General features: G+C 30.0%; 4 protein-coding genes across 9 annotated transcripts; all 4 read left to right on the forward strand.

Annotated features, from left to right (window-relative positions):
- Positions 1 to 1455: 1455 nt before the first annotated feature.
- Positions 1456 to 8656, forward strand: LOC114874676 (double-stranded RNA-binding protein Staufen homolog 2). 3 transcript variants are annotated; one of them, XM_029184178.2, is made up of 10 exons: positions 1456 to 1644; positions 2095 to 2169; positions 2365 to 2573; positions 2655 to 3197; positions 3265 to 3488; positions 3568 to 3903; positions 3984 to 4512; positions 4609 to 4817; positions 4928 to 5178; positions 5673 to 8656. In XM_029184178.2, exons 2-10 carry the CDS (start codon positions 2114 to 2116, stop codon positions 5677 to 5679), a joined length of 2364 nt encoding a protein of 787 aa, XP_029040011.2. In that variant the 5' UTR covers positions 1456 to 1644; positions 2095 to 2113; the 3' UTR covers positions 5680 to 8656. The 3 variants fall into 3 exon arrangements, with proteins under 3 accessions (XP_029040011.2, XP_029040014.2, XP_029040012.2); XM_029184181.2 differs by having other exon boundaries at positions 4928 to 5108; XM_029184179.2 differs by having other exon boundaries at positions 3280 to 3488.
- Positions 8657 to 8750: 94 nt separating this feature from the next.
- On the forward strand, positions 8751 to 10029 carry LOC114874679 (cilia- and flagella-associated protein 20). The gene is made up of 4 exons (XM_029184189.2): positions 8751 to 9026; positions 9105 to 9455; positions 9533 to 9845; positions 9937 to 10029. The coding sequence occupies exons 2-3, from the start codon at positions 9180 to 9182 to the stop codon at positions 9836 to 9838; spliced, it is 582 nt and encodes a 193-aa protein (XP_029040022.1). The 5' UTR covers positions 8751 to 9026; positions 9105 to 9179; the 3' UTR covers positions 9839 to 9845; positions 9937 to 10029.
- On the forward strand, positions 10000 to 17253 carry LOC114874678 (zinc finger protein 891-like). Of its 4 annotated transcripts, XM_046286159.1 has the most exons (6): positions 10000 to 10037; positions 10193 to 10471; positions 13171 to 13410; positions 13479 to 13708; positions 13779 to 14159; positions 14235 to 17253. In XM_046286159.1, exons 3-6 carry the CDS (start codon positions 13198 to 13200, stop codon positions 14578 to 14580), a joined length of 1170 nt encoding a protein of 389 aa, XP_046142115.1. In that variant the 5' UTR covers positions 10000 to 10037; positions 10193 to 10471; positions 13171 to 13197; the 3' UTR covers positions 14581 to 17253. The 4 variants fall into 4 exon arrangements, with proteins under 4 accessions (XP_046142115.1, XP_029040020.1, XP_029040017.1 ...); XM_029184187.2 differs by lacking the exons at positions 10000 to 10037; positions 10193 to 10471 and adding an exon at positions 10493 to 11288; XM_029184184.2 differs by lacking the exons at positions 10000 to 10037; positions 10193 to 10471 and adding an exon at positions 11296 to 11981.
- Positions 17254 to 19321: 2068 nt separating this feature from the next.
- LOC114874677 (nicotinate phosphoribosyltransferase) lies at positions 19322 to 24719 on the forward strand. Its single transcript, XM_029184182.2, has 11 exons — positions 19322 to 19775; positions 20125 to 20295; positions 20406 to 20532; positions 20743 to 20954; positions 21060 to 21178; positions 21247 to 21440; positions 22050 to 22235; positions 23116 to 23341; positions 23414 to 23734; positions 23803 to 23931; positions 24058 to 24719. The coding sequence occupies exons 3-11, from the start codon at positions 20429 to 20431 to the stop codon at positions 24133 to 24135; spliced, it is 1569 nt and encodes a 522-aa protein (XP_029040015.2). The 5' UTR covers positions 19322 to 19775; positions 20125 to 20295; positions 20406 to 20428; the 3' UTR covers positions 24136 to 24719.
- The last annotated feature ends 499 nt before the right edge of the window (positions 24720 to 25218 follow it).

Consider the following 25218-nt stretch of genomic DNA (forward strand, 5'->3'; position numbering starts at 1 on the left):
ATTAATTGAAATCGTTAAACGTTTAATAAATTATTTTATAATAATGGAGCTTAGCTGAGTCTTAAAGACAATGATGCTAGACGCTTATTGGCTCCAAAGAGAAATTAATAAGGAAGTTGAATGAATATAACACAAAGTGCGATTCTATGATGAATTAATAGATCATAAGGAGAAGAAAATGATAGAATAAGTAATATAATTATATAACTTTTGTTATACAAATAGTAATTTTTTATTCTATCAGAATTTATTCAAGCAAATTAATTGAAGACAGTGTTGTCAAAAATGTCAAAAGAATAAAAACTGCTATATAGTATTTTCATTAAAATAATGAATCTTGTAAATTTATAAAAAGAAGTATTTGTTTATCATTTTTTTCATAAAAAAAGTGGAAAAATTAGAGAACTATAAATTTAATACTTTTGCACCTTTAGATGAACTTAAATTATGTATTTAAAAAATAGAAACTAGAGAGTAATTTTTACAATTTTATTTATACCCTGATGTCCATTAAATTGCAAATAATAATTTGTACTGAGCAAATGTCTTCAATTTATTTCTCAATTCAGGTCAAATTATAATTTTCTGTATCCATGTTATATACATTTTTATTGTATTGATCAAAATACATTGAATTAAATATTTTTTTCATTATACCTAATGTATTAGTATGTGCATTGTTGTACATATATTGCTGTAAATAGATATGTATTAATGGTTAATACTATTAACAAAATTCATATTGAAATGATTGTTCCATTTTTACGTTTATATTTTAAAAAAGAAACATAGCAAATAAGTTAAAAAAATTAATTAAAGTATCATTGAAAAATTATTTTATGATTCATTATTTCTACATAAAATATATTTCTAAGAAATTAATATTATCCTATATACATATATACATATACCGAGCAATACATCCGCACAAATTTAGGTTATGTTTAATACATATTTTGTAGTATTTATCATTCTAAATTGATTACAAATTAATTTGATACGATTGAAATGGATAGAACAAGAGTATAAGAAATAATAAAGAATATAACAAATTATAACCGATACATCATATGAATACAGCTAGCTTTTGTAGACAAACTTCATTAAAATATTTCTATTTCACACTTATCCTTTAGAAAATTTATATATATAACTTTATTTTGTTTGTAAAACAATTATATAATATTTTTACTATCACATACAATGAAAAAATTAAGTATTTTTAAAGTGTAAGAATTGCAGAACAAGAATTGTAAGAATTAATCTTACAATTCGTGTTAATGATGAAGGACAATGAAATATTCGATTTCAATATGTTATAATATAAAACTGCTTTTAGAAATAAGTTAAAAAATTAATGTTAATAGTTTGTAATTTGAAGAAACGAAAAGTATCGATAATTACAATCGATATTGCAGACTTTTAAAAAATTGGCAAGTAGGATGTCCTTGGAAGGGATGAGAGACGGTGGCCGAGAGGCTCACATCAAAATGGCCGCATTTTAGTCTACAGACGATTTTTCTTTACTGTTTGCCAATAGCCGCATAAAGGGCCTGGCAGTGTTCCTTAAAGTGGCAAATCTGTTTCGCTGGAAATTTCGCTGTTGAATAACTTGAAAATTTTCGTGAAATAGAATAAACTTCGGTAAGAAAAACTGACCGCATAGTTTCTCTGCCAAATAGCCGGGCCAAGCCCATTGTCTATTGACTAGTTCATTTAGAGAAAAGAAACTTTTCCTATGATTAACGACGTTACATGTACTGCCTATGAATCAATTTTCTAAATTCTGTTTATGATAAGGATAGCACAGTATATATTCATAAATACTGTCAAGTTTAGTTGTTGTTTTCAAAACTGTGAACTGATTCTTCTACAATATATTGCCTCATCTTAAAATAAGAAAATCTGTTTAAGAAAATTGTAGGTCTATGCTTTCTAAATATGAATTATATATGAGTCATTTTGAAAATTAATTCTTAATTTTAGAATGTTAACATTTATATAAAAAAGAAATTTTTGTTGTAAGTGTATCATCTGAATTTAAAATAAATGATATTTTATATTCTTTTTTACACATTATTGTTTCAATTTCAGGTTTTGCATAATATTTTACATGATGTTACGCCATCAACATCATACAATGCAAAACCAACTTCGAGATCATAACAGGTTTGTAATTGATCATTTAAAATAACATCACAACTTTATGAAATACCTATATAAGTAAATTGGTATTATTTAATAATCTTAGAGCATTATGTAATATCCAATTATATGCTTTTATTCCAGACATAATGCAAGTATAAAATGATTATTCACTATTAAATTTTATATGCATATTTATTCTATTTGATGTTTCATCAGAATGGGTGGTCCGATGCGTCCCATGCAGCAGGCAAATATGGCCCCTTTACATCAGCCGCAGCATCCGCTATCGCATCGGAATCCACATCAACAAATACTGTCCATGCCCCCCCATCAACAACACATTCATCATATGCAACACCCTGGACCACCACATGGAAATCCAAGGCAACCAATGTTGATGGGCATGAATGCACATAATGCAAATGGTAGTACTAGATAAACTTACTCGCGTATGTTGATAAGTTAAGTTTAGAGTTATAATACTAATTTAGTCTGTGTCTTTTTAGGTACCATGGTTAGTGTTAGTTTAAAAGATCAAGCAAATACTGTCTCTGTGACTCTACAAAATCCAAATGTTCAGCCACCACAATATCAGCTACAACAAAATAATCAACAAACTCCTCCACCTCCTCAGCAACATGTTCATCAATCACAAAGCATAGAACCAAATAAACCACCTACAAATGATACAAATGGAGAGTCCAGAGATCAGAATTCACCTACACAAAATCACATTAATGTGACTGATTCAGCTTTGGCAAACATGAAAGAAAAAACACCGATGTGCTTATTAAATGAGTTAGCACGTTTTAACAAAATTCAGCATCAATATAGGTTGACTAATGAACAAGGACCAGCGCACAAGAAACGATTCACGGTAACACTAAAGCTAGGACAGGAAGAGTATGTTGCTGAAGGTTCTAGTATAAAGAAAGCTCAACATAGTGCTGCAACTGAAGCGTTAACAAAGACCTGGTATCGACGCCCTTTGCCGAAACCCAGAAAGGCAATGAGAGTTGGACATCCAGGAAAATGTTTCAGTGGTTCTGGTAATTCCTGCGTATTATCTCTTATAAATGGTACAACCAAATATGAATTTTTTAAATTTGAAAGCAGGATTATTTATTACAGGAAATTTACCACCGACTGTTGAATTAAATGCTTTGGCTATGAAAAGAGGAGAACCTACTGTTTATAGTTTCCTATTGGCTCCAGTACCAGGATCACAGCCATATCTTACACATAATTTAGGTCATCTTCCTCGAATATTTAATCCACGTTTTCCTACATACAATCGTGGTTTTCACGCGGAACCCCAATTGTATATTGTATCATTAAAGGTAAAAAAGTAATCAGAATTTCGATATACTATCAATTATATAAATAGTTTCAAATTTTATTCAGTATAATAATATGTAGGTAGGAGAACGTGAATTCATTGGAAGAGGTGTGACAGGTCAAGCAGCACGACATAATGCAGCGAGTAAAGCTTTAGAACAATTGCGCCAATTGCCAATACCGGAAGAAGTAGCGAATACTTGTACTACCGGTGAGAACGGTACATTAGGTGAAACTAAAGATCCGATTGCTGAATTGAAAAGCCCTGTATCATTGGTTTATGAGAAAGCATTAAAACATGGCTTACCTGTTAGTTTTGAAGTTGTGTCAGAAATCGGTAAACCTCATATTCGGACATTCAGGACGAAGTGTACTGTTGGAGATAAAGTTACGTTCGGAGAAGGACCTTCGAAGAAAGTAAGTCTTCTGCATTTAGAACATAAAGGTTTGTGTATTATTGAATTTCCATTTTTCATGTATCCATTATTGTAATCTAGGTGTCAAAAAGACACGCGGCAGAATTTATGCTAGAAGAGCTTAATCGCCTGCCTCCATTACCTGAAACTATTCAAAATCGTCCGAGGCGAATGAAACGTAAACCCCCAGCAACAAAAAAAAAGTCACGAAATCTGATAAAAGATTATCAAGAACCGCGATCCGAATCCGAAGGTACGGAAGAAGTAAATCCAGTTTCCCGATTGGTTCAGATACAACAAGCTAAGCGAGAGAAAGAACCTGTTTATAATTTGATCGAAGAGAAAGGTGCATCAAGACGAAGGGAATTCGTTATTGAAGTTACTATGGGACAGCATTCTGCACAAGGACTAGGCCCTAACAAGAAGTTAGCTAAAAGAGCCGCGGCAGAAGCTCTTCTAACCCAATTAGGTTACAGTAAACCACAGCCACAGCCCACAAAGCCGTCGATCAAAACAGGAGAAAGCGAAAACACAGAACAGAAACCTAGGAAAGTTACTTTCTTAGAAGATGAACAAATTAATGATACTCAATCTCATCAACCAGTAGGAGGTGAGACATAAAAAGATACTATATAGTAATAATTAATCATGGTATACATGTTATTGTTGTCCATGAGCATTTTGAAAATTGATTGACTTTAATCAGGAACTATTGGACGTCAGTTAGTACCTGGACTTTTATTAGTGGACGGAGGTCAGGAATCTAAATTAGGTAGCGGACCTAGTGTACAGATTGTTGCTGAAGAACTACGAGGACAACAGCAACAAAACCCAGCCACTGTTTCTCCCAAAGATCAATTGAAATATCTTTCTCGGTTATTTAACTTCAGCGTGGAGTTCAATGATTTTCCTAAGGTAGATAATATTATACGAACAGATAACATGTAATCGCAAGTGTTAAAATCTGTATCGAAATAATTTAATCAATTAAAAAAAATTACGCTTATTTCGTATGATGATTTCAGGGAGCAGTGAACAAGGAATATCTATCGCTCGTGACATTAAGTACTGATCCGCCACAAGTGTGTCATGGCAATGGACCGACAAGAACTGCAAGCCGTAATCAAGCTGCATTAAAAGCCCTGCGTACTTTAAGTAAGCTGGGTCTCGATAATGGATCCAATTCACAACCGAAAAAAGATAAAGGTGCGTCTGGAGATGGAATACACATTAGCATTCAAGTTAAAAACAATATAATGGATGGAGCTATTGATAAGTAATTATATAGTATTTAAGATAGGCTTACTGATAAGTTTAATTTACATTGCCCCTTTAAGGCATTGCAAAGGAAAATTAACTTAAAGATGTTTCATACAGTCATTAATGAAAATGAGAATATTTAGGAAAGATCATTAAAAAGTCCATGATTTCATCATAGATTTAATATTAATGTTAGTATTGCCTAATTTTAATAATGATATTGAAATTAAACCTATAGTGAAATTACATGATAGTAAATCATGTAAGATTTTTGGAACTGTAAAGTTCTTAAGATTAACAGTTTAATTAAATTTTCCTTAATTTATTAGATAAATGAGCACAAGCCTTTAATTAACATTATTTTATTGTTTTTAATTTTTTTTTTCATTATCAAGATTATAATTTTCTATTTTCATTAATGTGTTGTTTTTGATGTATTCCTTCTAAAATATTTTTATGTATTTTTAATCATATGTTTTACTTTCATTAATGTATTTACATATATTACAGTTGTTGAATGAACTATTCGGAGGGAAAATGACTCTTCTCAATCTATCTCTCTGGGCCTTATTACACGGTAACTTCAAACACATTGAATCACCGATGACTCTCGGTCTTCGTATGTTACGCCATTGCTTCTTTAACATAATGGATCGCGAATTTTAGAGATCAGTAGCTTTTTATGAGGAATCAATCTTTTGCAGTGCCTTAATTGCACGAGAAAATGCTCAAGCACCAATAAAAATGAATCATTGATAAGTATCCAGAAATATTTTTCTTCCTTTTCTTTTACAAGAAATAGTTGATCGCAGCAATCTATGGAAATAGATCTCTGCGATAATTGCGAGTGTGGTGAAAAAAACGTAGGCTTTGCGTATATAATCATCTAATGGAATATATAATTTAAATTATTTTTCTGCGCTTGAAAATATAGTAACATCTCGAGACAAGAGAGATTATTGGTGCTTGATCAAGATTGTGATCCTAACAGTGATTATCGATTCTATTTATTATAACAATTTCATTGATAGGATCACAACTGATGAACGTAAATTGTTTCGATTTCGTAATTGAAATGGTCATTTTCCAAAATATTGTGGTTTATGATCATGAAAAACATCGTAGAAACATTAAGTGAAAATATTGAAATCTGAGATGAAATGCGGCCATCTCTTAATTTCTCTATTTAATCCTTGGCTTTCTCATTTCTTGCAAATAGAATGTCTGTTATGTCTTATTACCTAATGCGAGTACGCATGAATCAGCGAAATAATTTATGGATCTAAAAATAATTTTAACAAAATCATCGTATTACGTATCAGAATTTTTCATCGTTTCAAATCTTTAATAACGATTTCTTCGAAACTAAATTGAGTTCAAAGTTTTAGTGTGTTAACGTGTATTAAGCGTCTCCAACTAAGTAATTAATTCTTTATAATTTGCGACAAAGATACAGATAAATCAATGCTTTTGATTTGTATCGCTTTGTTCAGTTAATAATGCGATAACTGAATAATAATGATCTTAATTAAAATATAAGAATAAATATATGACAAAACATAAGATAAGATTTAGAAACTGGTTGGAGACCCTTAAGTATATTCGATTATATTACAAGCTTTCGTTTCGAATTATAAAATTGAAAAAAGGTAACACGATATATTCATATTATTGCCCCAATTTGCTTTTCTACGGGGCCTAGAAGCACTCTGGGGTTATATTCGTGTTTTACAAGGTATTGAGAAGTAAAGGACATTCAGATTTTCATACATCCGTTATCCAGTAAACAAGAAAAAAGGAAAAAAAAATGAAAAAAAAATAGAAAAAAAAATTAAAGATGATTTGGATGTATTGGAAATTGTAGTCGAAATGGTAATAATTCAAAATTTGTCTCGTTGCGTCACAATTATTAAAAAGAAGCACAATTTGATTTTATCTTAATCAAGAAACCAATAAAACAACGTTGTCGAATTTTGTCTTATTGCCGACGATTTATAACGATACTAAAATAATGCTGGAGACAAAAAAGAAAAGTATCTGATAATGAATGAAGATAAGGTCAAGAGATAGACTATTTAAGAACAAGGAAGAATACAGTATCCTGTTTCTCAAAAAAACTTATCTTACATTCATTATCCTCATAACATTATTCAATAGGATTTTTTGAATGTTAATGAATCGTAAAAAGAAAAAAAAAAAGGGAAACTTATACAAACGACTGTTAAATTTCAGTAATATATAATTGATTGCTTACACCCACAATCTGTAACATGCTCTGTATCACGGAGGTAAAGAAAGAGAAGGATTGCCTGTATTATTATCAATAATTTTTTTCTTTCAGATAACAGTTCGTAACGCGATACCTTCCGAAATAATTTATAGGTTGCTCGGGGACGAGTTAATGAATGTTCCTTTTTCTGAGATATCGCTTCTAGGTGGGCCTTCCTTCTTCACGTGGGATTCGCTGTTCTAAATAGAAAAAAAAAGAAACAATGATAAAATAGCGACAACATGTTTCTGATAGTTTGATTTTTTCTTTCGATAAAGAAAAAGAAAGGAAACATGAATCCTACGGAAATATAACCCTGTTGCAGGACCTATTTTATCCGCGTAAACTGTAATACAATAGTTAGTCGTAACAATAAGTGAATAAAGTATTAATTACTAAGATGTGCGAAGGTGGAAGTATCTTGAAGGAATATGATGATAAATGTGATTCCAAGAGATAACAAATAAAAAAAAGGTCATGTTCTAAACACTTATTTTACAATGCAATGCTTTCCACTTAAATCTGTAACTATCGGGCGAATGTAACATTGGCATTGATATCTATACGCTTGATTTGTTACTAGATTGTAAGCTATAAAACGATAACAACATAAGTATTGCCTTTTTGTGCTTTAATTTATTGATATGTATGTACAAAAGTAACAGCTTATAAGATTTTCATGAATTAAATTTATCTGAGCGATCATGTACCGATAGTTAAGGAAATAATTTCGGTAAAAGCAGACTAAAACATGCATAGTTATCCAGAATTTTTTGTTTAAACATTGAACCGTTACGTTAATTTTGTCATGTAATGCTGTACATGTTTGTATTGGAAAAGAAAAAATGATTAGAACATCCTTTTTTTTTAAATAATGAATCAAAGGTGATTATGATATACGATTATTGTTTTTAATGTTGTGGTATAGAAAATGAAAGTTGTGCGTAAAATAAGCTAGTTACTTTGTTTCTCTTATTCATTCCTTCAGAGAGTACAGTTGTAAAATGTGATTTTCAGAAACGTCGATTAAAACAGAACGATCTTATCGAAAAAAATTTGCAAGGTGGATTATGGCAGTAAAGATTTTACACTGATAAAGTTTTTTATGCCGAAAAATCGTTTAACTCCGTTTTAAAAAGTGATTGTTTAATACGTAGATATCTACTGCTTATTTAAACTTTATCGGTTTGTATTTGACATCAATAAACGAATGTAAAAACGTTAACATTGTATTACGTCTATTTTCAATAATTTACGTAATGGAATTACATTTGTATTTTTATATTTTCGTAATTCATAATCATTGTAAATCTATCAAAGCTAATTGCAAGTCAAATTGAAATTTTCGATAACGAGAATTCAAATTCGATACAATCGAAATCAATCGATTTTTGATTCCCTACCAAATCAGTGACACCATTGATCAAACACAAATATTGTAGGTTATGTTCGCAGCTAAAGTTATTTAGCAATTCAAATTTTTCAAAGAACATGTCGAATTAAAGAACAAATAATTTTAACCATTAAATAATGTTGAGTGCTATGTGGGTTATGCTGCATCGAAAATAATATTACCTAAAACATGTAACTTCTCAGTGAGTCTTGAAGTATAAAGCAGTGGAAGGTTAAGTTGTAAACAAAAACTGAAATATAATATTTTTCAACTTCTACAGGTATATACTTTGGAAAAAAACAAATTGTTAGGAGAAATAAAAAGGAACTATCAGAAGTGAAATAAATAAGTGAACATGTTTAAAAACACATTTCAAAGTGGGTTTTTATCAATTTTGTATAGCATTGGCAGCAAGCCTCTACAAATTTGGGATAAGAAAGTAAGAAATGGACACATAAAACGGATTACAGACAATGATATACAAAGTTTAGTACTGGAAATATTGGGTAGCAATGTCAGTACTACATATATTACCTGCCCTGCAGATCCAAGAAAAACTTTAGGAATAAAGTTACCATTTTTGGTCATGATAATTAAGAATTTAAAGAAATATTTTACATTTGAGGTTCAGGTAAAAAGCAATTGATTATTTAATTGCAGCTAAAAATATTCTTAAACAACAAATTCTAATAAATTATTTTTCTCTAGGTAATTGATGATAAAAATGTACGCCGTAGATTTCGTGCTAGTAATTACCAATCTACAACTAGAGTAAAACCATTTATTTGTACAATGCCAATGAGATTAGACGATGGATGGAATCAAATCCAATTTAACTTAGCTGACTTCACTAGACGTGCATATGGAACCAATTATGTAGAAACATTAAGAGTTCAAATTCATGCAAATTGTAGAATACGAAGAGTATACTTCTCTGATAGATTATATTCTGAAGATGAGTTGCCTGCTGAATTCAAGTTATTTTTACCAATTCAAAATAAAGCTAAATGTTAGGACAATGGTAATTTCACAATGCTTTATAAATGTTAAAAAATAACAAGAATAAATCATTAATATTTGTAAATTGACTAGTTTATGATGTTTATTTTCAGTTAATATTTAATAAATATATTCTTTTACATATACGTAACAGCAGATTGTTTCGATATCAACGACTATACCCCACCATTGTCAGAAGGAGGTATGCCAAGAGGTACAAAATCATTAATAACTCATTTAAGTATAATTAATTATTTTGACAATCGATTTTCGAATCAAACTCATTATTCATTTTACTGGTTAATTAACGAACCGACTCGCTTTAGCAACTAACTATTTAAGAAAACTGTGTTCCGCTATTTATTGTAGCAATTTTAGATTCCGAGGAAGCAAATGGGGAGCAATTTTTTAGGATACAACTTGTTAAGAAAAATTGATATTCCGCACCAACTTTACTTCAGTGGTTTAATATGTTTTTAATAATTAACACATTGAAGGAAAATTAATCAATGGTTTATAGGTATCTGTAAAATATAAAGTATTTCCAGGAGTGGATAATGTAGTAATTGAGTCTAGTGTTGATTTGATAGATGTCGCTAGAAGACTAAAATTTGGCAAGTGACAGTAAATGGCGCGAAAAATTATTCGGTACGACATAATTTTATTACTGTATCTATTTAACTAAATCATTACTTAATTAATATATATTGTTATATTCTAAAATATTTGTATGTTTTGTGAAATAGAAACAGCATATTATTAGTACAAAAGTTTGAAGTAATAATGTAAAATACATAAATTTCATTACTATTTATTTCTTAATACATATTAGGTACAATATTTTTATTACATGCATGTAAAAATTAGTGGAATGCTAATAGCTATTAATTTACTCATATAGATATACATAAAAAAAACGCTAGCTTCAGTAAAAATGACAAAAGAGATGACAGCAATCATATATACTTGAACAGTATTAATTGCTAATTATTAAGTATTGATTTTTTTAAATGGGGACGTAGAATGTTCCAGGGGGAGGCTGTTCGTTCGCAAGTACCTGGAACTACTTTCTGTAGTGACAAAAACGTTCACATTTATCCCACCCTTTAGGCGCGTAGTAATACACAATCAGAAAAATGGCGGGAAAGTTTGGAAAAATTATCTTTAAATTCACTAATACCGATTAACTTCTAAAAAATCTATGGATCGATATTAACTTCTGACAGGAGAAACTTGCGATTTTATTAAGTTACTGAATACGAAACAGCTTTAAGGAATCATTAAAGAAGTAAATAGAAAGTACAGCCAAATGGGTGAAAGAAAATGGCGGACCAATTAAGAGTGCCGCGCTGATACATTTTATTCTTTATTTATAGCAAGGAGTAGTATTTTATCAGTACAAATATAATATATTTTACAAGAAACATGAAATTCTCGTTTAAATAACGAACAAACGCAGCAAAAGGTATATTGTAATATATTAGTGGTAATATCGTTTAATATGAGTGAAATCCATAAATAAAACAATTGGTTATATACATATGTTTTTCAAATCGACGAATGCTATTATATATTTTGTATTGAGCACTCGTTTCGGGAGAGACGCCGACGCCCGGCGCCGACGTCGTTTTTAAAGCGTCAACGTTGTGTCGAAGTAATCTCACCCAATCCGGGAGACTCATAAGTAAAAAAAAATCGTTAGAATAATCAACCCTCTCAGACACGCTGGCATGTCATAACGATGCATTGCTGAAAGTTTTATATCGAACATTTTCGACGTTTTTCATCGAGGTGCTAAGATAACGAAAGAGGGTGGGGGGGAAATAACATAAGCAATGAATTTAATATTGTGAAAGGGATCGCGTGAAATCGTTTAACATTAATCATTTTTTAAGCGTGTTTACATATGTATTAATTGTGAAAAACAACGTCTTTTTATCGTGGTGGTATCTTGTCAGTTTGCTCTTTTGTTTTTTTCTTTTTTTTTTTTTTTGAAATGGGTACGGCGGGTCGCGATTTTGAGCGCGATCGAGAGGACGAGCTGCACTGTCGAATTTGTGCTAGTGACATACCAAGAAACGACGGGGTCCACATTTTCGCCGAGGATGGTAGACGGCACTACCTGCAGACCAAAATACGAAAATATCTGTACATCTTGGTAAGTCTGTCTGTGCTCCATGTGAATTAGCGGGATCACTTGTATGGCGCACTATATGTATACATACACGCGATTAGATTGGATGCTGTGTGCAGATTTTTTTTTCAAAATCTCGACTGGAATTCACTTCCGATCCTTCGCGCTCAATCATTTCTGGTACCCCATTTATATTCCAAATTTGAAAATTTATATAAAATTTTGAAATTTTTGCCTATTATTTAGAAAATTGAAAATTAAAGATCATGTATGTCATTTAATTATTTCAAATAGAAGTAATTTGTAATTCATTAATAAACAATGTAAAATTTAATAATGATTATAAAAACAAGATCTCTTAATTAATCGAGTATAGCTTTGTACACCAGGTATGATTAAACATTAATTGTTAATTATTTTATTTTTAATGTTCTTATATAAAATGTATAGATTTTTATGAAATTATAACTTGTATTCGTCCTTTTTATGTATGGAAAAGATGGAAATACGTACATGTATAAGGAAGATAACGAAAGACAAGTAAATTCATTATGTTTAATAGAGTTAATTATGAATATTTAGTGTTAAAAATAAAATTTTATATTTATATTAATTAATTGTATAAGAATTTTAAATCAATAGCATTGTTAAATCGTGAGTGTTTACAAAAAGTGATATATTTTAAATGAATTATACATTTAATTTTACATGTCGATGTAAAATAAATGAAAATTTATTTAATTAATCCTTGTGTACGTGTGTTTAACTTAAAAGTGTAGAATATATCAAAACCGTAACGTAGAATTATTCATTTTGCTAAAAATGTAGAAGTGTTAAAAATTAGCATTTTATTGATTACAATAAGTATACTGTATGCGCTATATAACTGGCGCATCTATAAATATAATTCAATATATAGGATGTTCATAAGTAATGCGTAGTGTTTAAAAAAAAATTATGTACAAAATCTTTAACATAATATTAATGTTAAATAAAAATTTCATAGCCAATAACAAGAAGTTTAATTAATGCTATAAGATTAAGGTTAAATTTTATTTAATAAATAAATCTTACGAATAAAACAATTTTATATTAATCTTTAATTATGTTTCACAAACAATTTTTTTAATTTTTCGTTCATGTTTCACTTGTTCTTTTAATGTTTTATTATTAATATAATTGTCATTATTAATATTCTATTATTATGTTTTAGGTGTCATCTGAAGATAAATTATCAAAAATGGTATGTGCTACATGTATAAAAAGATTAGAAAGCATTCACCGCTTTGCAATGATGGCATATAGGACACAAGAAAAATTAAAATCACAATTATATAGTAGTACTGACAATGTAAGTTTTGTTCAAGATGTAGAAATGGAAAGTATTAAGGATATGCAAGATACAACAAAGAGAATAGAGGATCGGGGATTATTGCATACAATATTAACAAAAGTAAATTATGATTCTTACATATAATAAATTAGCTTATAAATATATACTAAATGTACATTATTTTATAGGGGGCAATAGAAATTTTAGCTGAAGGTGAGCCTTTGGGACCATCAGAATTATTATCACAAGAGGATAAGTGTCATACACCAAGTATGGAAGAAATGGAAGTCAAAGTAGATCCAATGATATTTTTACAGTGTGGTATGGAACATTCAGCATCAGAAACTTCAGAAGATTCAGACATTGAAGAAAATTCAACAAGGATAAATACTTCAGAACCATTATCACTAATAAATAAGTAAGAATGTTTCAGCTACTGTCAATAAGTTTTGAAATGATCTATATATTAGAGAATATGTTTCTTATAGAATTGATGAAATAAAGAAAGAAGAGAAGGAAGAAGATAATGATAGATCACAAGAAGATAGCGAAGATGTTGTTTCTAATGCATTAACAAAACCTCATGAATGCACAATTTGTGCTAGATCCTTTATATCTCAAATTGGTCTACAAAATCATTTATGGTCTCATTTGCCTAAAGATAAACGACCCGAGGGAAAGCCTATTTTAAAATCTCAACAAGTTTATTCTACAAATGGTGTACTCCACATGAACACTGATAATAATTCGTCTGGTAACTTTATCTGTCCAATTTGTAGTAAAAAAATTTCTACTAAGGGAAATCTAAAAGTACATTTGGAAACTCATCGGCCTAAAGGAAAATATGGTTGTGATATATGCGGAAGAATGTGGGTATTACAGTTACTTCATTAATAAAACATTTTATAAAATAACTCGTAATAATATTATTAATTGTTTTTCAGTTTTAAAACACAGTCAAATTTATTCAAACACAAAGAATACCATGGTAGGATTCAATTTCCATGTAATGTATGTGGAAGAGTTTATCCAACAAATTCTACATTACGCGCTCATAGTATAACACATTCAAACTTGAGGCCACACGCGTGTCCTCTTTGTGATAAAACGTTTAAGAGAAATCAAGATTTAAAATTTCACATAAACCAACATACAGGTGCAAGGCCTTATCAATGTCCATATTGTCCAAAAGCTTTTGCGAGTTCTGGAAATTGTTTCTCACATCGTAAAAGAATGCATCCTCGGGAGGTGCATCGTGATAGACAAAGAGCTGCAGATTTAATGAGATGAACCATGGGTAGCCAATACGAAGATTGGTTTTAGAGAAACGTAACAATTTATGAATGATCGAATTAATATAATATATTAGCTATCACGAGAAAAATGAGCTTCAGTTTTGAATATCAATGGTGCTAAACGTAAGAAGCAACGGAAATTTTGTATCCTTTAATTGACTCATTTAAGCGTTAGTGTTAGATACGTTATTGTTGTTAACAAGCACTTGGTTGTTTGCTCTTATCGCGTAACTTATTTATATATAAAATAGAGAGAAATATATATTTTTTTTAATTTTTTAACTTATCAATGTTACTGAACATATACTTCCATTGTTGTTGATACATTTAATAATTATTATTTATTAACTCATATATAGTACAAGTGATAATAACAATAGGTTTTTAACTCTCTAGTCAGAATAAGAAATTTGTATTTTTTACTCACTTATCAATATTTAACTTGTATACATTTTCTTCTTCATCTTTAAGGGTAGAAATTCTATTTAGATCGCCTTGATACCATTTCTTAGAAACAATTTTGTAACTCAACATTTGAAAATTATACATAACACATGAGTTTAGTTTAAGCGATACGATATCAATAACATCATTCAATTGAAACAGTATTATTTTTTAAATTAGTATCAAGACCCATCGGTAATGAACACAATAAAGTATTAAGCCTTAAAAAGTTTAGGATTAAAATGATATTTCTTATAATTTATCTAGAGGAAGTTAATAACTGTTTAGTAGAAAAAAAGTAAGTGTAAGATAACTGTGATTTTTTATAAATCGGCGATATATTCGTAGGAATACAAATTCATTCGTGTCCGATGGGTTGAATATCGTAGATATAAAAGAAAAGGAAGAAGATTGCGTGCGCTCAAAAGTTAGTCCTCAATTAAGTATGAATTTTCTCTTTCTTTTTTTATATTTAGGTACAAATGGGGGATTAATATTTTTTAAAAGTATTAAGTGATAGCACAAAAGATTGAACGTTCAAATTATTTTATACTTCTTATACAATTTGAATCTTGTTATACTAATGCGATTTTATTTCTTTATTGTCAAAAATGAATTTGAGCGGTGATGAAGGTTCTAAAAGAAAACGTGTTATGTATTTTGTCCATTACAAAGAGCTGTCTGACAGCAAGTATTAAATAAGATACTTATATACAAAAAGCCGTAAATGACCAAAAGAACAAAGAGAAAAAAAGGGGACATTCTTCGAGAGAATGAAAGAAATTTTGTAGATCACGGCATATTTTTAGCACAGTACATAATTATCATAATTAAATAACGTTAAGACTGTATACTGAAATTCTGTGTCAAATTAGAGTAAAGTATAAGCATAAGAAGTAGCTGAACGACATCGGATGAGTCTAGTTTATTCGGATGCAGTATTAAGTAATTAATTATAAACAAACCGTAGGAGCCATAAATAACGTTATAAGCGATCATAATGTTATTCTTTTAAGCAGAATTATGATTAAACTGAATGTTAACTAAAGTCTGAGTAGCCCTTAGGAAATTTTAGATAGGTTTTAGCGTGAAACCACTGTAATTTGTAGAGATCATAGCCTGTGCTTCCGTATGTATCGTATACATTCGCACATGTGCTGGATAGTCCAAGACGAGAATGTTCGATAATGGAAACATATACGACGATAATTACGTTATTGACAAGTAGTAACTACGATTAAAAATTCCCATGTAATCGCGTTGCTACGTTAGTGTAGTAAGGGGTGATCAAGCTTTCGCCTTGATGAAAATGAAATGGACCAAAGGAAATATGAAAGATATATCATCGAATTCGTTATTCAAATATCGTTTAACCCTCAGACGAAGATTATGTTTCTATTTCCATTTAGGCATTTACTTCTTTAGTATCCTACATTTCTCTTAGGAATAAATTATTTCCAAACTTGATAAAATATAACACATTTCAAGTAATTACAAAATGAAAGCGTATATAATTGAAGAGCACAACCGGGTTAAAAGGATTATCCTGATTTTATGAATTAAAAATGTAGTCCAAGTAATGATCGATTAAATGCGAAAGCTTCGATGCACGGGTCACTCTAGCTTATTTAGAAATACAATATATATTTTGCAATTACATCTTTGCGTATGCTTGCCAATTATATCATTAATTAAATACGAATAATTGTGTACGCGCGCAAAAAAAAAATAATCAATTTTTGATAAAAAGATACTGGAAAAAAGAAGAAACAGGATCGTTTATGATCTCACTCTTATGGCTCAATTTTTACATCTAGTTCTTAAAGCAGGGATGAGCAAATTTTCATATTCCTTTTACTTTTATTCTACCTCTTAAGACTGCCAAATGCCATTCCTTCCAAAAAAAATATTGTAATTCTTATTTCAATAATTAAAAGAACCTCATTTCATTTTTTTATTTTTCAATTCAGAAATATACATTTCATTAATTAAAGTTTGCTCAGCTCTCGCTGTAGGGGGTCAAAAATTGAGTATTTTTATAAAGTCCTCGTAACAAGGGCGATTAGTGTTTAATTAGCGATTAACGATATCTCAGAAGTGCCAGTAATCAGTGAATAAACGTAGTGTACTTTGGCAGATAAACACTGGATAGTTACATGTAGAATTACAATATGAATTTTCGATAATATCGATTGTGACACTTAATAAAATGATTGTATAAAAATTTCTACTCGGTGTCACCCAAGCAAGACTTCTAAATCCGACTCTCCTTCTAGTTCACTGTTTTTCTATTCCCTTTTTTTTTGCTTAAATACAATCTTTAATCTTAAAGAAAAAAGAAGCTGTAATTTATTTGTCACAGACGCAAATTATTGTAGTAGCATGAACTTGCAATCCATTGTTTTTTTCTTTGCAAACAAGTTTCGAAACTGCGATTGCATTCAAAAGTAAATTCGAGCATCGCGTGTATCCGAGAAATTCTGGTCGAGTTAAATTAGAATCTTGTCCTACTTTGTTTACTCCCGTACATAAATGCATTGGATGATAACAAACTAGAATGTTTACACTAATAAAAAGCGATTGATACAGCTATTCTGTGACGCTTGTAAACTGAATTAAAGTCTAGGTTACATTGGTAAAGGTCCAATTATACGTCAATGGAAGATTGCATTTATCGCACAAGGAGTTGATAGCGCTCGTTATTGTTTTCAATCAATTGTTTGGTACAATATAATTGAACGGGAAAACACTATCAACTTGTACTTCAACAGTGTAGTCATTTCAATAAATGAACGTTGAATAATATAGGGATATTAGTTCAGAGGGGAAAAATCTGTTTACTCCTGTGAACGATTGGATAAGTGAGTGACAGAGTAGGGTGAGATAACAGCGCGCTAAGTAACTCTATCATTAACCTACTCCCGCCACAGCAATGTAATAACGCTAATATACCAAAGTACTTACTCTATCGATATACATATGTATATAACTTAGGAATTACAATTCATAACGATTAGAAAAGTCAAAAAGTGTTTAAAGTTCATTCGGTATCTTAGATGCGTAGCAACCGAGAATTATCACCGAATCTGAATAAAAAAACTCGTACACGTAACGGAAGATTAATGTTATGAAACATTAGATAATAGATATCACGAGTTCTATTTCTCTCGGTTTTATATTTAATGTGTGTTGAGGTCTCTGTTACTTGATAGGAAAGAGGCTAGGCAGTAGAGTTTTCAATACTGAAATTTACAATAATAATGAATTATTTCTTTCAGCTTTTTGTTTATCATTGGGTCAACAATAAGTAAAACATCAGACGCAGTTCTTCTGTGTACAAACATAATCGTTGAAAAATGATTCAATTTCAGAGAAATCGTGGAACGGTGTTGCGCAAGCGGCGCGAACAGTTCAAGTGAAGGAGTAATTAACTCGGCCACAAGAACGGAAGGAATCTATGTTTGAAGTTGCATTACACGTCAGCCAAGCACGCGATTATATGTTTCACAGTTACACTCTAATTTTCCCAATTTTAAAAGTTTCCCATGTCCAAAGAAGAACAGCTGCAATGCTGTTATCATTACAGCAAGGTCGTCGGTTGTATATGAACATGTTGCCCCTAACGATGTACGTGTTTAATCGAAGAATTCTCCCATCGCCACGAGTACCGATGCTATAATTATATTTTCTGTACCATGGTACCGTTCGACGTGATTCTATCTTTAAAACCAAAAAAAAAAATGTAGGACAGCATGCAAGACGAAACGCATCTAAAAGTCTTATCTAGTCTAACAAATCTAGAGGTATTAAAAACGATCTTTTTATGATGACGCTTATGTACCGAAAGATAAATATTATCTTGTTTGTTTTATTTAAAGAAGAAAGATTTAGTTATTGCTCAAACTTTCAGAGAAATTGTAAATTCTTTTCAAGGAGTTCTGTTTCGATAACGTTATTGTAATTAATGCAATGATACATACTGCCACCAATGATGATAATACTAATAACTTAGTGTTGATGCCAAAATAAGAAATAATTGTTATATAAAGATATCCTTTATATACCATTATAAAAAAACAGAATGTTATTTAGGAAGATGAAATTTCAATTCTTTAACCGTACAGACTATAGGATAAATATTAAGAGCCTGAAGCAACATTAAAATACATGAAATTTATAACAAATAATGCATATAAAGTAATTCAGATCTACAATTTCATTTGAATTTTTGAAGAGTCAATTAGTTGCAACTCATACGTACAGAGGAGGGGGAATAGTAAAGGAAGGGAGGCAAATGAAATAAAATGTCGGTGGTAGAGTACAGTAATAAAACCTGTAATACACTTTCTACGCGTTTGCGTTCTTGATCGAAAATTATAACAGGCTTCCTAATAATTTTTTAAGAAAAGTCTTTGCTATTGGTGGGAATGGCGGAATAACAGGTCGCGTCGTTCGTAACGTCCTTCAAACGTTCCTATCGATTCTGGGAGTACATACACGGAGACCTATAATACGAAGTTCACTGTTGAAACATGTTAGTTCGTCGGTAACGGTGCCTGACCGATTGTCATCAGTGGCTGCTGGTAACGTTCGTCGCTGTTGGATGAAACTATTGCAATATTTTTTTTTCCTTTCAATCGTACCGTTTTAAGTTGTGTCTACTAGAATTTGAAGAAAATGCAGATGACGAGGGTATATCATGGTGTCACTCGCGTCAAAAATTGTGTGGTTCAACCACTTTGACAGGTACTTATGATGTAAATTTATGCAATGTAATGAACCAAGTTCAAAAACATTGTTCCAAAAAATAACCTCAAAACACGCGGGACTATTTTATCTTATCGTTTTATTTCTATATATATACATATATGTATATATTAACTAATGATGTAACACAGTGTTGTTTCCAAAATATGATCCACGTGAACCGTCATAATAATTTAATAGGAAATTTTTGTAACTTTTTGTTTTAAAATTCTTTGCTTTTAATCTAATACAACTTAAGAATGCTTAACAATACAAAATGTTAGTTATTTGATTATGTCACAGTGTTTATTAGCATATGATTCCATTACATACAAACATTTTATTTTAGATTTATATCAGATCACAATGGCATACGCTTATGGAAAAGTGGGCAAATGACATGATCATGCTGTATTTGATTTATATTTTCGTAAAAATCCTTTTCAAGGAGAATTTACAATCTTTGCTGGCCTGGAGGAATGTATTAAGTTTTTAGAGAAATTTCGTTATTCTTGTAGTGGTATGTATCTACATATATTTTAATATTTTATCATTTAAATAATATGAACTTTTACATATTTAAGATATCCTTTATAGTGTAAAATATATTAATGAAACTTTAACATGCAGATATTAAATACTTGAAGTCAATAATGCCATCATCAGTGGATCAAAGATTTTTTGAATATTTGAAAGGCCTTACTCCAAAAGATGTCACAATATATGCTATGGAAGAAGGTTCAGTTGCTTTTCCAAGGTTAGTATAATCTCTATGGAAGTTGCATGTATCATGCAGGTGTTGTCTAGTTATGTTAATCATCGTCATCATTGTCATCGTTTAGGAAACTTTCTTGATCTTAAGACAGCAGTTAGAGTTAATGTTCGAATGCTTATCAACATTACATATTTGATGAAACATCAAATCTTAATAAGTTAAAACTTGAATACAAATTGATATGTTATGCAGAATACCATTACTAAGAGTAGAAGGTCCATTAATAATGGTACAACTTTTGGAAACAACACTGTTAACCTTAGTTAACTATGCAAGTTTAATGGCTACAAATGCAGCCAGATATCGTATGGTTGCTGGGAAAAATATAACATTGCTAGAATTTGGTCTTCGAAGAGCTCAGGGTCCTGATGGTGGTTTAAGTGCCTCTAAATATAGTTATATAGGTACAATATTTATTATATCTTTATTCAATATCTACAATACTACAAGTATTGAAACTACAATGAAGCTACAAATAAGAATATGAACATGAATGAATTATTTTTCAGGTGGTTTCGATGGGACCAGTAATGTTTTGGCAGGAAAACTGTATAATATTCCTGTAAGCGGTACACACGCGCACGCATACATTACATCCTTCACTAGCATTGATGACTTGCAGGAAAAAGTAAGTATTTTAAACGATTTAATACGAGAAAAATTATGTTTAATGTTAATGTCTTTTATCTTTTTCAGAATTTGGTACATAAAGAAACAGAAAAGGTTTATGATCTTCTAGAATTAGCTTACAAACATCGGGATTCCATTGCAGCTGATGTAGGAACACTAGTTTCTGAGGCTTCTAGTGGAGAGTTAGCTGCTTTGATTAGTTATGCCATTGCTTTCCCACAACGATTTGTTGCTCTTGTAGACACATATGATGTGAAAAGGTATGGTATTGTGTTCATTTCATTCATATTTTATTCGTTCATTCAACATTTCTTGTTTCTGAAATATATCAATTTTTTCTTTTGTATGTTTCGCATATGTAAGTAGATATTGTACTTTTACTGCATTTTTCACGTGTAATCTATTTCTAACATTAATGTCTCTATTTGCATGTATGCATTTGTATTTAATTTAATTGTGCACTGCCTCGTTCTCTTATTAGTTTAATGTATCGAACAGTATGCAATATTTAATATTAATGTAGTTGTGGAATATTTTGTTAATTGTAAGGTTGTAATGTACAATTTATTTAATGATTTATTATGCTGTAGATATTATTTTCTCCTCTTTTTAATATGCATGAATATAAAATATTGAAACAAGGAGTGCCTGCAAATATCGAAATATTAGAAATATTATACATATATATGTATATGTATACGAGAACAAAAATTAAACAAAGATTATAGGACAATGATTAATTTCACTTTTGACAAAAAAATATATATATCATTGGGCTCGGTAAATGTATTAGTAATTCTAATTACAAATTCACAAAGCAGGCATGATGAAACATATACACACTTAGCCTAACAGGAGTGTGTTTATAGCGTCGAAGCCTCAGCCAAGAGACAGGCATGTATAGCCAGCCTAAATGTAAAGAATAAACGCCTAGCAAATGGGTCCAATACACATGCCCAAAATGGTGTCAGAAACAATCCAATTATATCAGAATCGACTTCACATCACAAGAATGGCTTTTTAAGACGAGGCGAATTGGGTGAGCTCTATGTGAGGTACGATATTATCCTCTTTGTCTGCTTTGCAGAATAAATCACTATTTTTTTATTTACATTTAATCATTTGGTTACTAAAATTTCATTTAATTAAATATTCATTTTATTTAATCTTACATTAATTACTAGTCACACGAAAAACACTGATATATAAAAGAATGCAAAAACATGAATTGTTATTCTACTGAGTTTAGTTAATTTATAAATAAAAACATCATTCTGTAAAGCGGGCAGATTTCATTATTTCATGCTCTTTTTTTTTTTTTGTACAACTATAACAGAAGATGAGGGGAACAGTAAGTTACTTCGTTAAAAAATTTGTAAAGTTTTGTACTGTTTTTGTCACAAGTATACGACCTTATATAGTACCCTTCCCAATTCAGCCATTTAACTAAAAAACCGTATTATTACTATAACAATCAGAACCATAAACGTCTAAAGAACCGTGTGATTAAATCCTATTTTGTAATTACAAAAACATTTTTAAAACAATAAACATTATAGTAAATTTTTGAAATTAAAAGCTTGCATGTAATTTTAATTAACTATTCAAATTCTTTATTTAAGACTTCGTGTATTTATACTTAATGGTAGTGCATGTTTCATACCTAAGATAAAGTACTAATCATGCCAGTAGATATTAATATTATTTAACTTAAGTTTCCATTTAGATAAAATCATTATAATGCGTGTATATTATTTATATACTGTTAAATGTAGAATTTATTGTAGCGAGGTTTTTAAGAAACGAAACAAGTCTATGAACATTTTTGTGTTTCAGAGATTCTGTGGTAATATTGTCTAAATGCATGTATCATTAATAACATACTTTTTCGGTTGTATAAATTTTGTATGTCTAATGGCTAAATCTTCTACTTAGGAGTGGGCTTCTAAACTTCTGTGCAGTGGCACTAGCTCTAAATGACTTGGGTTATAAAGCAGTTGGTATAAGAATTGACAGCGGAGATTTAGCATACTTGAGTAATACTGCAAGGGATATATTTGAGAGAATTGCTGTCAAATACAATATACCCTGGTTTGGAAAATTGACAATCTGTGCATCAAATGATATAAATGAAGAAACTATTTTAAGTTTAAATGAACAGGTAAATAAATATATCTGAAAAAAATGAACATTTGTTTAGTAACAAAATTGTTAAAGGTCATTTTTTTTCTAGAGTCATAAAATTGATTGCTTTGGAATTGGAACACATTTGGTAACGTGTCAAAGACAGCCTGCATTAGGTTGTGTTTATAAAATGGTTGAAATCAATGGTCAACCTAGAATTAAGCTCAGCCAGGAAGTTGGTAAAGTGACAATACCAGGAAGAAAAGATGCGTTTAGATTATACGGAGCGGATGGATATGCGTTAATTGATCTGTTGCAAAGATCAACGGAAGAAGCCCCGCAAGTAAAACAGAAAGTTCTTTGTAGACATCCGTTTCAAGAATCAAAAAGAGCTTATGTTATTCCTACGCGAGTAGAACCATTACACAAGGTAATTTATTATGTTTACTTTGTTGTTATTTTAATGATGGAACCAATTATTACAATAATTATATGTAGGTATACTGGAAAAATGGTAAATTGTGTCAACCATTATTAACATTACAAGAAATACGAAATAGAGTTCAGGAATCTTTAAGAACACTTAGAAATGATCATAAAAGAAATTTAAATCCTACACCATACAAAGTAAGTCCTTTTTCAGATAAATACTTAAAAATTCATTAGCAAGGAAAACAATCTGAGTACCACGTGTTCCTTGTATGCTTTCCTTGCAAGTAAAAATTAATTATCACGATGAAAATATTTACACAGGTGGCTGTCAGTGATGATTTATATAATTTTATACATGATTTATGGTTACAAAATGCACCAATCGGTGAACTATCGTGAACCATCGTGAAGTTGTATATACATTATTTTGGGAAAATAATGATTAACAATGATTGACGGGAGAACGTTTATTAAAAATTAAGATCACAAATTTAAATGGCCTATCACTATATTAAATTGGAGGTTTCAAAAATTTATTTTTTACACTAACGAAACTTTCAATTGTACAAGTATCATTTGATTACAGTAGTATTTTTGATCACTTATAAAAATCACGCTACAATATGTTTATATAATTTTATAGATGTAAAGCAGATTGCCTTTAGAAATATGTATTAGTATTATAAATCATATTACTTAGAGTAATATTATTTATAATAAGTCTCATAAGCAGATAGTTACTGTGGATTTTGAATAAAATGCAAAGCGGGTATGTACACGCGAATTATCTATGCACAATTTAGATACAAGCTATTTTATGTTTAAACAAAGAAAGTTACGTGTATATATGATAAACAAAAAACATTATGAAACCAGTCATGTAAATTAACTGTAAATAATCAATGATATGTTTAAAATTTCTTTTTATATATTAGTGTCATTTATGAATTATCTTTTCAGAATTTTTTAATTTAACCAAGTTACTTTTTTTAATAAAAATGTAAAATGGAGAATATAAATGGTTTTGTAAAATAAATATTTGTTTAGATTTTTATAAACGTAACTATCAAATAATTTACGTTTATAAGTAATAAAGTAAAAGTTCTAAGTTTTATTTTTCATTGAAAACATGTACAAATATTGAGCATAAAAATATGTATAGTGCTGAGAAAATGTAAAAATATGTATAAAAATGTATTAAGCAAGAAAGTTATAATTATTTAGCATATATAAAATATGTCTTAATAAATTAAAAATAACTTAAAATTTATTTGATGATTTGTCATGTAAAAACTTGTAATTAAATGTTTTACAAAATTTAATGAACTTTTACTTCTGTTATATTTTTTGATTAGAAGTATTCATGTAATTGAATCTTGTTTTTATACTATGTCAGTATATTGAAGTGTAATTTTAGAAACCGATGTAATTAATAAGATGAGTAGACATAAATTTTTACACGGAAACTTTATTGTCTTATAC

The sequence above is a fragment of the Osmia bicornis genome, chromosome 6 (genome assembly GCF_907164935.1).
Source record: "Osmia bicornis bicornis chromosome 6, iOsmBic2.1, whole genome shotgun sequence".
In the NCBI taxonomy this organism is placed as follows: Eukaryota; Metazoa; Arthropoda; class Insecta; order Hymenoptera; family Megachilidae; genus Osmia; species Osmia bicornis.

Bases quoted from the DNA above. Each gene is read 5' to 3' on its own strand.
- LOC114874676 (XM_029184178.2), top strand. From the start codon at position 2,114: ATGATGTTACGCCATCAACATCATACAATGCAAAACCAACTTCGAGAT. The intron at 3,198-3,264 runs GTAATTCCTGCG...ATTTGAAAGCAG, and splicing joins AAAATGTTTCAGTGGTTCTG to GATTATTTATTACAGGAAAT. The intron at 4,818-4,927 runs GTAGATAATATT...TGATGATTTCAG, and splicing joins AGTTCAATGATTTTCCTAAG to GGAGCAGTGAACAAGGAATA.
- LOC114874679 (XM_029184189.2), top strand. From the start codon at position 9,180: ATGTTTAAAAACACATTTCAAAGTGGGTTTTTATCAATTTTGTATAGC. The intron at 9,456-9,532 runs GTAAAAAGCAAT...ATTTTTCTCTAG, and splicing joins ATTTTACATTTGAGGTTCAG to GTAATTGATGATAAAAATGT.
- LOC114874678 (XM_029184184.2), top strand. From the start codon at position 11,820: ATGGGTACGGCGGGTCGCGATTTTGAGCGCGATCGAGAGGACGAGCTG. The intron at 13,411-13,478 runs GTAAATTATGAT...ATTATTTTATAG, and splicing joins TGCATACAATATTAACAAAA to GGGGCAATAGAAATTTTAGC. The intron at 14,160-14,234 runs GTGGGTATTACA...ATTGTTTTTCAG, and splicing joins TGTGATATATGCGGAAGAAT to TTTTAAAACACAGTCAAATT.
- LOC114874677 (XM_029184182.2), top strand. From the start codon at position 20,429: ATGCCATCATCAGTGGATCAAAGATTTTTTGAATATTTGAAAGGCCTT. The intron at 21,179-21,246 runs GTAAGTATTTTA...TATCTTTTTCAG, and splicing joins TTGATGACTTGCAGGAAAAA to AATTTGGTACATAAAGAAAC. The intron at 22,236-23,115 runs GTACGATATTAT...TCTTCTACTTAG, and splicing joins TTGGGTGAGCTCTATGTGAG to GAGTGGGCTTCTAAACTTCT.